This window comes from Musca vetustissima, unplaced genomic scaffold (assembly GCF_032173495.1).
Source record: "Musca vetustissima isolate MV318-11 ecotype Yass unplaced genomic scaffold, APGP_CSIRO_Mvet_v1 utg755, whole genome shotgun sequence".
Lineage (NCBI taxonomy): Eukaryota > Metazoa > Arthropoda > Insecta > Diptera > Muscidae > Musca > Musca vetustissima.
Window position 1 is genome coordinate 160,544 of NW_026878823.1, and position 13,436 is coordinate 173,979.

The following is a 13,436-nucleotide window of genomic DNA, read 5'->3' on the forward strand; positions in this document are numbered from 1 at the left end:
GACCTGATCGCGATTAATTTTAAGTTTCCCACATACAGCCCATGGCTCCTTGTGATGTTTATATTGTGAATTACAATCTATTTTTCTATGGAGTAGTGTCTTTCAATTTTGTTGCCTTCTTAAAGAAAATTGAGCGACATAAACATAATCTCCTCCATTTTATGAGTATCAGGAATTTATGGACAGATTTCCACACATAACGTAAAATATGTGGACCATTCGACGAACGGGGTTATAACTGATTTAAGCATAGGTTTCCTTTCCGTCCGCCTCATGAATGTAGATTTCTTGAATTTTTATTATTAAAAAAGACTAAATTTAAGGGCCATTTTTGAAATCGAAATGTAATATTTAAAATGTTTTTGACAATTTACTTTACAAACAATAAAGCAAAAAGTTTAATATTGTCACTTACACCTTATTAAATACACCTTGGAGAATTCATTTCAAAGCGATTGGTTATATGTCAACATTTTTCAGTGAATGTTTCTCCATCCTCTTTGTGGATGACATTCATTATTTTTCTTTTCGGTTTACAAATCGATTTATATATCCCACATTCGTTGTCATTGTCAGTGGATGTTCAACGCCAGCCAACGTAACAACAACAAATAGCTACCGTCAAATTGATGATAAAAAAATTTTAAGTTTATTCGATTAAAAGTTAAAGTGCGCTAAATTTTAATAAATAATAAAAACATTTCCCCAATTCCTGGTATATAACAAAATTTCAACCTCAAGGCAACGTCGACATTGCAAGAAAAAAAAAAAAAACAAAAACAGGAGAAGAATAAAAACAGAACGGCAAACGCGAGTGACATTTTTTTTATTGAAAGGCAGGCAGACGACGAAACCCAAAGGAATTAAAAGAAACAAAAAAATCAATCAGACAAAATCTATTTTTCTGAAAAAAAAGTGATACATTAATATATTCCCACATTTTCGTCCTGCCAGTCAAATAAATTATAGTGAGGAAATTAAAAAAAAAAAAACAACTAACCAAATTTAAGTGGGTGACAGACAATTAAGCAAAAAGTCTGATAAGAAAATTCGCAAACGAATTTATTAAATTTTAGTGCTTTCATTCAAAAGAAAGGAAGAGGAATAAGGAGAGAACATATTTTCAAAAATGACCACAAATCTACGACAAATTCCATTGACATGCAGTGGTCACACTCGTCCCGTGGTTCATTTGGATTTTAGTGATATCTGCGACAGTGGCTACTTTCTAATATCGGCCTGTAAAGGTGAGTTGTTGTTGTGTGTTTCTGTTTCATTGGATATAGTTTATTGGATGCTTTTATAATTTGTTGTTGCTTGCTTTAGTTTTTTTTATTTATCTGCCCATAATTTTGCAACGAAACGCAAAACCTACTCGATAACTGTGATTGCGAAAATCCAAAGAAATTTGGAGAAGATGAGTTTATGATTTAGGTGATTGTTTGATGTAAGAGGTGACTTTTTGTAATTTTACTTTAATTTGAAACAATTAAAATTGTATGCAAAATGAGCCTGTAAATCGGGTATATATATATATATATACCTATACCCTGTATATCTAAAGAATCAGGACAATTGGTTACCTTTTTGAAAAATTGGTCATTCTTTTGCTGGAGTTTTCTATAGAAGTTACCCCCGGCCGCCCTTGGCACAATCCTGGACTGTCAATTACGATGGAACAGGAACGCTGAGGAACGGGCTAGGAGAGGGCTGATTGCACTCTATACATGCAAGAATTCCATTGGGAAAAGTTGGGGGCTAATACCATCGACAATACACTCGTTAAGCCTATATTTTCCTATGGTTATCTTGTTTGGTGGAACTTCCTGCAACACAAGTCGACATCCAGCAAACTAGATAAGGTACAAAGAACCGCCTCGATTTTGATAAAAGGAGCCGCGATGCTGAACTTAAGGCATCTGGGCCTCAGCATTAAATGTCTGGCCGCTCGTAGTGGCCTAAGGCTGCATAAATAAAATCTTTGGCGAAGTTGTACCCTTGGGCATGATTGTATCTTGAACGAAGTATGTACATCGCCAATCCTGAGATTTAACGATGTAGATGTCCTTATTCCAAGTAGAGATGACTGGAACCGTAGCAACCCTCCTCTGGACGATTTGGTTTTTTATACAGACGGATCTAAGATGGATGAAGGTCTTGAGCTTAAGAACAAGCTGGATAGCAACTGTAGTGTTTTCCAAGCTGAAATCTTTGCGATTTGGAAGTCAGCGGAATTGGTAACAAGTTGGATGCTGAGATTGTTGAACCGGTGACTATCTTTGTGGATAGTCAAGCGGCTCATAAAGCCGTCAAATCCTGTTACATCAAATCTGAGGCCGTTCTCAAGTGTAGAACATTTTTGGAAGAGCTTACTTAGAGCTATCGGCTGTGTTGGGTACCAGGACACCGTGATATCATGGATAATGAAAGAGTAGAGCAGAATTAGATTGAGAACCTCGTTTAATCTACAAATCTAGCAATTATCGGAACTTTGAGGGGTTCTTCGACAAACGAGACTATGAACTTTGGCACAACGAACCTAGGTGCAATGTGTCAAGATCTATCTGGCCGACTCTATCAACCATGAGAACAAACTCACTGTTGAATCTGAGTAAAGTTGAAATTAGAGTAATGACAAAAGTTATTACTGGTCATTGCAATATCAGGGCCTTTACCAGTAAATGGTTTACTGATTACTGTAGACTCTCCTAATGTGTTTGGGAGAGTGCATACTTCCTTGTAAACTTCTCATCTCTCTCTATCCCCCTTCTTTTCTCCCCTCATAGATCTCTCCATATATAGATTATTTTGGAAAAATGCAATTCGATAGGACAAAAATGGTCTCAGAAAGGGTATTCAACAAAACTTCACAAACATTAAACTGGACCTAATTCAGTACGCTGTGCAAAATTTTATCTCAATCGGACAATCCTTGGAAGCTTGGTGCACCATTTACCCAAAATCGGACGAAAATATACATGGGAGCTATAACTTAATCGGAATCGATTTTTACAAAACTTTGCATACATCAATGTGGATCTAATTCAGTACACTTTGCAAAATTTTGTCTGAATTGGACAAATATTGGCAGTTTGGTACACCATTAACCTAAAATTGGACGAAACTATATATGGGAGCTACATCAAAATCTGAACCGATTTCAATAAAACTTCACAGACATCAAACTGGTCGTAATTTAGTACACTTTGAAAAATTTTTTCTCAATCGGACAACTCTTGGAAGTTTGGTGCATCATTTACATAAAATCGGACGAAACTATATATATGAGAGCTACAACAAAATCTGAATCGATTTCAACAAAACTTCACAAACATAACTAAATCTGAATCGATTTTTACAAAACTTCGCATACATCAATCTGGATTTAATTCATTATGCTGTGCAAAATTTTGTCTCAATCGGGCAAACCTTGGGAGTTTGGTGAACCATTTACCTAAAATCGGTAGCTATATTTAAATCTGAACCGATTTTCTTGAAACTTAGCACACATCATTGTAGACTCAATTCAGTATATAATGCCAAATTTCGTGCAAATCGAAAGATATATAGGGACATAGGTGCACCATTTACCTAAAATCGGACGAAACTATATATGGGAGCTATAACTAAATCTGAATCAATTTCAACAAAATTTCTCATACATCAATCTGGATCTAATTCAGTATGCTGTTCAAAATGTTGTCTCACTCGGGCAAACCTTGGAAGCTTGACGCTCCATTGATATAAAATCGGACTAAACTTTATATGTGAGCTATAACTAAATCTGAACCGATTTCAACAAAACTTCACAGATATCAAACTGGACTTAATTCAGTATGTTGTGCAAAATTTACTTAAAATCGGACGAAAATTTGTATGGGAGCTACAACTAAATCTGATCCGATTTTCTCCAATTTCAAGTGGGTTCGTCCTTGACATAATCGGATCATAAATGCGATCTGTACCTTGTTCACAATAACACATGGACGGACGGACATGTATAAATAAACACAGAAAGTGAGTCTATGCACATTGTCAAAAGTCATCGATCTCGTTTCCTTTATATCCTGGTGAAGGATATAAAAATATACAGAGAACTCGAGATGGAAGGTTGAGGATATATTTTGCAATAGCATTCTTCGTCCCATTTAAATGAAGGCATGTCAAATCAACAAATAAAAATAATCTGTAATAGCCGCTAACAGAAATATATAGCTATTGTATTTATGGCAATGTGTCCTTCTGAGTTGTTAATAGATTCAAAACCTGGTTTAATCCCCATAAGAAATTTTTGTTGCATCGTTGATAAATTTCCAATTTTTCCACATAATTTAATATTGATTTTGATTTGATAATTGTCTTATATTTTAAATCGTTCCATCAAATTCCCTTCCCCATTTTTAAAAATCAAGTTCTGCACGATGATTCTTGGAATTCGCGTTTTATTCTCGTTTTGGTGGTAAACAACATAACCTTGACCTAAATAATTATAATATATATTTTTTTGCAATAATGCTTGCCACACAACAACGGTCCATTGTCTGTACATAGTTTGACTTAAAAACTACCGTCATCATATGTCTGTAGAACATATTTCACGATCTGGTGGGGTTAACTTCAAAAAACAAAACAACCAATAACACACAATATTAACAACAAACGTGTTTTTTTACAACGAAAACAAAAACAAATATAAATTCGTATGCTTAACTTTGTTGTGATATTGAAAAACGATTTTAAAGCTCGTAAGAAATGTTCCTTCCAAAAAAACAGTTTTTGTTGTTGTCTTGACGATAATGTTATTATCCACTTTTTACCTATATTTAAACACAAACATACATACACACTTCGCATATCCGCATTAACGACGATATGATGGACAATCCTTATTCAAGTTTATATTAATAAAATTTCCTCATACCACCTCATCTATCTATGCCGGAAAAAAATATCATCAGAACATTTAAACATTGTCACAATTTTTGTTTCACCACTATTTCCGGAAAAATGTCATTGTTAATTTCTTTGTTGTGTATTTGTGGTAATAATAATTATAATATATGTACATACATATAATATTTATATCAATAGTGGAATGAAAGCCACACGGCAATGCTGATAAGACAAAAATATACACAAAAACCCATAAATTGTTGGTACATAGTTACAAAAATTTTAAAAAGTCTCTACTTTGTTGGACCCAAAAAATACTTTTTTTAATCTCGTCCTATTCTTTGAATAAAATATTTATTAAAAAAATGCACTGCGTGATGGCCATTTAAATTTTTTTAATTAAAAGTCCAATAATTTGAAGTCCAACAAGATCAATATTAAACAAGTAACAAAGCGTTATGCTGACAGGTACTTGAAATGAAAATATAGGGAACATACCAAAAAGTGATTCTATACCGATTATTCTAAAACCGGTTTATGTAAACTATTATGTACACTTAATACAAATACACCAAATACAAATTTCATCAATTTTTAATGAAAACCCCAAACGTGGACTGATACTAATAACGCATGGTAGAATAAACAATCCTCAAACTACTGCAATTTAGATTACAAAGTTAGTTTACATAGTGTAGGAATTATCGAATATTTGGGTTTATAGTTATATGAGGGCTATGCCTAATTAAAGACCGACATATGTCAATTTCGAACCCAATATGTTTGTCTTGTGTCTTAAGTCTTTCCATCAGGAAGTATAATTATATGGGGGAGATGCCTAAATGATGGCCGATATATTTCATTATCGTCAGGTTCGAGTTTTTTTTTTTGGCTAAATCTTCTTAGAATTCCATAATTTTTAGGGTAAAACTGACTATTTCGAGTAACGACTATTCCCTATACCATGATAGAATACGCCTATATGGAGACAACCCCCTACACACGGAACTAATCAGCTATTTTAATATAAGAAGGGGGTTATATGGGAACTACCCCATAAAAGGGGACGAATATTCATAATTTTTGGTAGGAAGATTTGTTACCATAAGCGACTAAAAAATACCAAATAACAGCGAGTTCGCTCAATAACCCCAAAATACCCCGAAATTGGGGGTTCCCTTATATGGGGGCTACCCAAAAAAGGGCCTATATTTAAAAGTTTTAGTGAAGAAATTAAGTACCCAATAAGAACTCATTGTACCAAATTTCAGCGAATTCGGTTTAAAGAACCCGTCTAAAATCCCCAAAATACCGTTAATTGGGGTGTACCGTTATATGGGGGCTACCAGAAAAAGTGGACCAATATTTAAAATTCTTAGTGAAGAAGTTAGGTACCCAATAAGAACCCATTGTACCAAATTTCAGCGAATTCGCTTAGAAAAACAAATGTGCAATTCGGAAAAAATTATCATACAAGGTGACGAACAAGCCTTTTATAAAACTTAATCGGGGTAATACTATTTAAGGTAAATGGTGCACCAAAGTTCCTAAATATCTTTCGATTTGCACGAACTTTGGCATAGCGTAAAGAGGTAGATATACCTCACATATTCGTCCGATTTGATGTAAATGGTGAACCAAAGTCCCTATATATTTTTCGATTTGCACGAATTAGGCCTAGAAGTTTAAGTTTCGTGAAAATCGGTGCAGATTTAGATATAGCTCCCATATATATTTTCGTCGATTTTATGTAAATGGTGCACCAAAGTCCCCATATATCCATCGATTTGCACAAAATTTGGCATATCGTAATGAATCAAGTATAGAATGCTATGTTATGTGTGTAGTTTCGTGAAGATCGGTTCAGATTTACATATAGCTCCCATATAAATGTTCTTCCGATTTAATGTAAATGGTGAACCAAAGTCCCTATAAAATTTTCGATTTGCACGAATTAGGCCTAGAGTGACGTATGTGAAGTTTCGTGAAAATCGCTTCAGATTTAGTTATAGCGCCCATATTTTATTTAACAATAGTATAATAATTGCTTATCGTAACTGTAATTTAAAACGAACTCTTTGCGACTACTAACAAAGTCTATTAACCGGAACACAATTCAACAAAATTCTAAATATGCCTCAAAATGTTTCCTTTTTTCAATTACACTAATCATGATACGACTGTAAGTCTATTTTATTAATTTTATTTCACCTCATTTCCCCTGTACACTTTTCATCAAATTTCTTTGCATGTGTATTTTATATCTGGTCCTATATATATGCCATTTCTTGAAAATGTTTCTTCGTTTGTATGTGTGTGTGTGTAATTCGGTTGCACTACTGTTGCTTTAAACAATTTATTTTTAAAATAAAATATAAAAAACACACACATTTTTATAACTGGCGTTTTTCTGTGCAAAATTTTCTGACTTGATGCTGGCTGTTGTTACAATATCACCCTGCACCGGCCTGCCCTCCTCCATTTCAAACCAACTGAGCACCCAGCGAGCCAGCCAGCTGTAATTAATTTCCTTTTTGAACGAATATGAAATGTTTTCGCGGTGCGTTCGTTCATATGTTTGTCTCTCTGTCTGTTGTTATGTTCGTTTGTATGATGGCGGTGTTTTTTTTTGTTATTGAATTGACGATAAACTTGTTGAACGTACGGGAAGCACCTTGAAATTTCTCGCGTTGTACGCGTTAAAACTATAGTGTTTTGTTGTTGTTATTATTATTTTAATAAATGTGAGAGAGTGTTTTTCCTTTTGTTGTTGTTGCTGTTGTAGTGGCCAACGTATCTTTATGCGGACATAGTGTTTTTTGTTTTACATTAGTATTATTTACAACAAAATTATATTAATAATAATTGATTTGCAATATTGTCTAGGGAAGTTCTGATATGTGTATATATGTGCGTGCATACGCTCCACTATGTTGCGAGTTCATATAACCAACGGCCAAAAATAGAAGGAGTTATCGTAGGTGGTTGAAATTTAGTACAAGTGCTTATTATTTGCCTAAAGAGCAACAGACAAAACATTGAATAGATCGTACCAAGATTTGGTATAACTCCCATATGGTGGGTCTTGAGAATTTCACCCTTTGTGCCTATAAAATCATTAATTTTCAACCAAATTCTAAGTCCCTATATATCTCTCGATTTGCACGAAATTTGGCACAGCGCATTTAATTAAGTATAGAATTATGTGTGTCAGGTTTCGATTTAATGTAAATGCAAAATCCCTATATATCTTTCGATTTGGATATTTCGCATAGTGTATTTAGTCTAGTACGTGTGTAGCTCGAGCAAATCGGTATATATACCGATTTAAGGTAAATGAGGCACCAAAGTGTATATATATCTTTAGATTTGCACGAATTTTGGTATAGCGCACTGAATTAAGTCGAGAATGATAAATGATAAGTTTCGTGAAAATTGGTTCAGATTTAGATATAGCTGTCATATATATTTTTGTCCGATTTTATGTAAATGGTTCACCAAAGTTCCTTCATATCTTTGGATTTGCACGAAATTTGGCATAGCGCCCTGAATTGTGTCTGGAATGATGTGTGGTAAGTTTCGTGAAAATCGGTTCCGATTTAGGTATAGCTCCCGTATATATTTTCGTCCGATTTTATTTAAATGGTGCACTAAAGTCCCTGCTTATCTTTGGATTTGCACGAAATTTGGCATAGAGCACTGAATATACAAATATAATTGTTCAGAATACAATTATTCTGATCAATTATTTTCTGTTTTGTAATTATTTGGGCCCTTAGCTTGGTTTATACCCTCCCCCTCATCATAAGGTGGATTGTCTATTTAGGCATACCGGTCTGTTCAAATGACGACAAACATCACAATCTTGAGTAGATATGCCTTCAGGCTGAGGTGCCCCGTCAGAATACCCGTCAGTCGGTTTATTTCTTTTTTGTTTAGCGTTAGGATTTCCTTAGTTTTGTCTTCACTTGGGCCACACCATAAGATTTTTCCACAAACATTGTCACGATAATTAATATTTGAAAATGTGAATTTTTGTTTTCTATGAATTTACTTTCTATTGTTCTGTTGTTGTTCTCTATTTTTTTTTACTTTTTTTATTATTTTAACTATTTAATAAAATATAGATATTTATTACATTCTATATTCATGCTGCTGCCACAGCTGGAGGAGGCTTATGTTGACGTTTTTTTTTTCTCACTCTCTACCATCTGGTTTACCTTGATTAATTGCAAAAATAAAAAAATATATATTTCTATTTGCAATATGAATGCTTAAAAATAATTTATTTAAAGTGCAATTTCATTTGATATCAATTCATATTCTACAACAACAACAAAAATATTTATTTATTTTAAGGAGTGCCGCCGCCATATGAAAACAGTTTAGGAGAAATTACTTGGCAGATTAATGGATAAATGTTGTTCTAGCCATAGTTAAAAATCTAACGAAAAGGTTAGATTATATTTTTTAGATGAAAGGAAAGGAAAGGATTTCAAGTCGATTTTCTCTATTCATTTTTTTTTAATGAACCTTTAGGCAACTTTTAATAGTATATTACAGCGATTAATTAAAAAATAAATTAAAATGGTTTTAATACATTTTATAATTAAATTATTTTTATATAAATAAGAAATTATTTTAATAATTATTTATTATTAAATTATTGGTTTATCTGAAAAGAAAATACACGTAGAATGTTTTACAAAATTTAAGTAGAAAAATGTTTCTACAGTCTTTACATTTTCTTTTTTTTATTTCAAAAAACTTTCTATTTATATGCCTAACAATTACGCATTTTATCTATAATAGATATTTATTTGTAGTATATGTAAAAACGAATTGAAGAAAATTCATTTGTGAGGGTCATTGATCAGAACCGCGGGTGTACATTTTTATGTTTGTAAATATTATTATAAATATAGATTTTAAAGTATACTTACATATGAGGTTGTCCCATAATAATCTTCTACGCAACGCTATGAATGAGTTTGACTGGCTATGCTTACATAAAAATGGAAGCTTATCTCTTAGCCGTTTATAGCATCAGTTTCAGTCGTCCCAGAGCTCTTCCAAAGTACGTTTCGTTGGTGACAAAGTCTCTTTTTAAAATTGTTTCTGCCCCGTTCAATATGGAGAACCAAAAGAAGCATTTACGGCATGTTATGCTTCATTACTTTAAAGAAGGCAATAGTGCAAAGGACACAGCAGACGAGATTTCCACCGTTCACGGGGATGGTGGTACTACGACCATTAGGGCAGTCCGCCATTGGTTTAAGAAATTAAGAGTCGTCAATTTGGATTTGCAAGACGAAGGCCGCAGCGGCCGCCCAATAACGACTGATGCGGACCTTTTTCACACGAAAATTTGAAAACCTCGATATTTTTTGTTGATTTCTCTGTAAGTAAAAGTACAGTTACATTGTACTGGATTTAGTGAGTCCATTATATCTAAATTGTGAATTTCATTGTACCGGTAGCTCCTATCCATTCGGTAGTTTCCTGAATAGAGCTTTAAAATTTTAAATATGGACCCAAATTTCTGGGTATTTTGGGTATCTTTAACACGCTTTTCAATCGAATTGGCTGTAATTTGGTATTTTGGGTTCCCATTGCATAATAGATATCTTTACCAAAAATTATTAATATTGACTCGCGATATTCGGCATTTTGTGGATTTAGAAAACGTTTTTCAATCGAAATGACTGTAATTTCGTATTTTGGGATCTCATTGTATAACACATACCCGTACCAACTATTATTATTATTTACCTATGTTTCAGGATAGCCCTCCTATAACGTTACTCTCCAATATTCGAAATTTTCGCACACTCTTGTACTAAAAATGGTTAATACTGTCCCAAGTGTGAGGTGTACCGCCACATCTTCGTACTAAAAATTATTTGGTATTGACACAAGTCGGTATTTTGGGAATTTTTTGGTATTTTGAATTCTCATTGGCTGTCAAATCGAACTACCACTATTGGGTTTTTATATCCTACACCACACTGTGATACACGGTATTATGTCTTTGTGCGTATGTTTATAACAGGTAGAACGAAACGATGTAAACACAGGGTTCCTTTTGAGAATACACATTCTGACTTTATATATTCATGTCCGTTCGTCCGTCTGTCCATGTATTTTCGGGAACAAAGTGCAGGTCGCATTTATGATACGAATTGGATGAAATTTGGCACAGGGCACTTATTTGCTCTAAGGACGAACCGTATTGAAATTGGAGAAAATCGGTTCAGTTGTAGATAATGCTCCCATATATATTTTCGTTAGATTTTATGTAAATGGTGCACCAAAGCCTCTATATATCTTTCGATTTGCATGAAATTTGGCATAACGTACAGAATTAAGTCTAGAATGATGTGTAGTAAGTCCGATTGAGTCAACGTTTTGCCTAGCGTACTGAGATAAGCCCAGTTTGATTTCTGTGATGTTTTGTTGAAATCGGTTCGGATTTACATATAGCTCCCATATATATTTTCGTCCGATTTTAGATAAATGGTGCACCAATATTTGTCCGATTGAGACAACATTTTTCACATCGTACTGAATTAAGTCCAGTTTTATGTCTGTGAAGCTTTTTTGAAATTGACCCGGATTTAGATATAGCTCCCATATATAGTTTCGTCCGATTTCACATAAATGGTGGACAAAACTCCCAATATTTGTCCCATTCTGACAAAATTTTGCAAAGCGCACTTAATTAAGTTCAGTTTGATGTCTGTTAAGTTTTGTTGAAATCGGTTCAGATGTTGATATAGCTCCCATATACAGTTTCTTCCGATTAAATTCGCACAGCATACTGAATTATGTCCAGTTTTTTGTTTTAAAAAATTAGGTTTTGCAGAAAGTTGAAACATTTTTATATCACTCCTATGCGGACCAAAGATTACATCCGACAATCTTAAATGAAATACAAAAGTTATGCGTATTTTATTTATTTTTTTTTATTCCATGTTAAAAACGTCAATCTTAATATACCGGTCCAAATGGTTAAGGTTTTTTGCATAAACCTTCTCCTCCTCCACCACCACCTTTCCTCTCAGCGATTTGTGGTGGGACAATGCAATTTGTTTGCAGTGCACCATATATTATCGAAGTTGTTGTTGTTGCTTTGTTTGCTTTCAAAATGTTTGTCGTTGAGATTGTTGTTGTTGTTGTCACCAACAATCTGGTTGATCGGCTAGTCATTCGATTGACTGGCAGGCAGGCTGGTTAATGCACAATGCATTGTGCAGTCCCAGTCAGTCAGCTACCCAGCCACAGAGTAGAGATAGAGGATGGAAGCAAGACAACCAATAAGTGGCGGGTAATCAGGTCGTTGGCATTGATGCAAGTCATTGAGTCAAGGTTATTTCCGTGAAATACACCAACTATGATTTAACGCAGCAACAAAAAACAATCGAAAAAATATAAAAACGTGAACGCGTATGTGCGAATAAATGACATTATATCGTTTTTGTTGTTGCTGCCTGCATTCGCTTTTACTTTGGTGGCGTACAATTTGTATGTGTGTGTGTTTTCGAATTTTATTTTAATTTTGTTTTTCTGTGTGTTTCTCCTTTCAGATGGCAGTCCCATGTTACGACAGGGTGACACTGGCGATTGGGTTGGCACTTTCGAGGGTCACAAGGGAGCTGTCTGGGGTGTAGCTCTCAACAAAACTGCCACACTGGCGGCCACCGGTGCTGCCGATTTTACCGGAAAAGTATGGAATGCCATAACGGGCACCGAAATTCATAGTTTCCAACACAAACACATTGTCAAGTCGGTGGGTTTCGACAGCAGTTCGGAGAACATTGTCACCGGCAGCAATGAGAAGCTGGTGCGTGTTTTCAATTTGGAACAACCCCAGGCGGAACCAGAAATGTACAGCGGCCATGGTGGTGCCATAAAGCAGGCACTGTTTTGCCGCAACGACAAATGCATTATATCGGCGGCCGAAGATAAAACTGTACGACTGTGGGATCGTTTGAGCGGCAATGAGGTACAGCGTCTAACATTCCCCAATAATCCGAATAGTTTGGAAATATCGGCTGACAACCACATTCTGACCGTGGCCCATGGCACCAGTATTAGTTTTTGGGATGTGGAGACACTGAAGAAACTGAAAGAGGTTAAGGTGCCGACAAATGTCTCATCGGCCAGTTTGCATCCGGACAAGCATGTGTTTGTTTGTGGTGGTGAAGATTTTAAAATGTACAAATTCGATTATATAACGGGCAATGAAATTGGTAAGTGATTTGAATTTGATATATGAGCCACATGATATTCATTTTGTTTCCCCTTTACAGAATCCTTTAAGGGCCATTTCGGTCCCGTCCATTCGGTCAAATTTAGCCCCGATGGCGAGTTGTATGCCAGCGGGTCGGAGGATGGTACTCTACGTTTGTGGCAGACAACGGTGGGCAAAACCTATGGCCTTTGGAAATGTACCGAACCCAATGATCTAAACAATTCCCTGAATTCTCCTCGCGAAGTACAAGCAAATTAATTGTACTCATCATTGTCGTTATAAAAAAACA

General features: G+C 34.8%; 1 protein-coding gene across 2 annotated transcripts; it reads left to right on the plus strand.

Annotated features, from left to right (window-relative positions):
* The first annotated feature begins 1,109 nt into the window (after positions 1 to 1,109).
* Positions 1,110 to 13,436, plus strand: LOC133323582 (serine-threonine kinase receptor-associated protein). 2 transcript variants are annotated; one of them, XM_061532496.1, is made up of 3 exons: positions 1,110 to 1,247; positions 12,480 to 13,145; positions 13,206 to 13,436. In XM_061532496.1, exons 1-3 carry the CDS (start codon positions 1,130 to 1,132, stop codon positions 13,403 to 13,405), a joined length of 984 nt encoding a protein of 327 aa, XP_061388480.1. In that variant the 5' UTR covers positions 1,110 to 1,129; the 3' UTR covers positions 13,406 to 13,436. The 2 variants fall into 2 exon arrangements, with proteins under 2 accessions (XP_061388480.1, XP_061388481.1); XM_061532497.1 differs by lacking the exon at positions 1,110 to 1,247 and adding an exon at positions 12,241 to 12,261.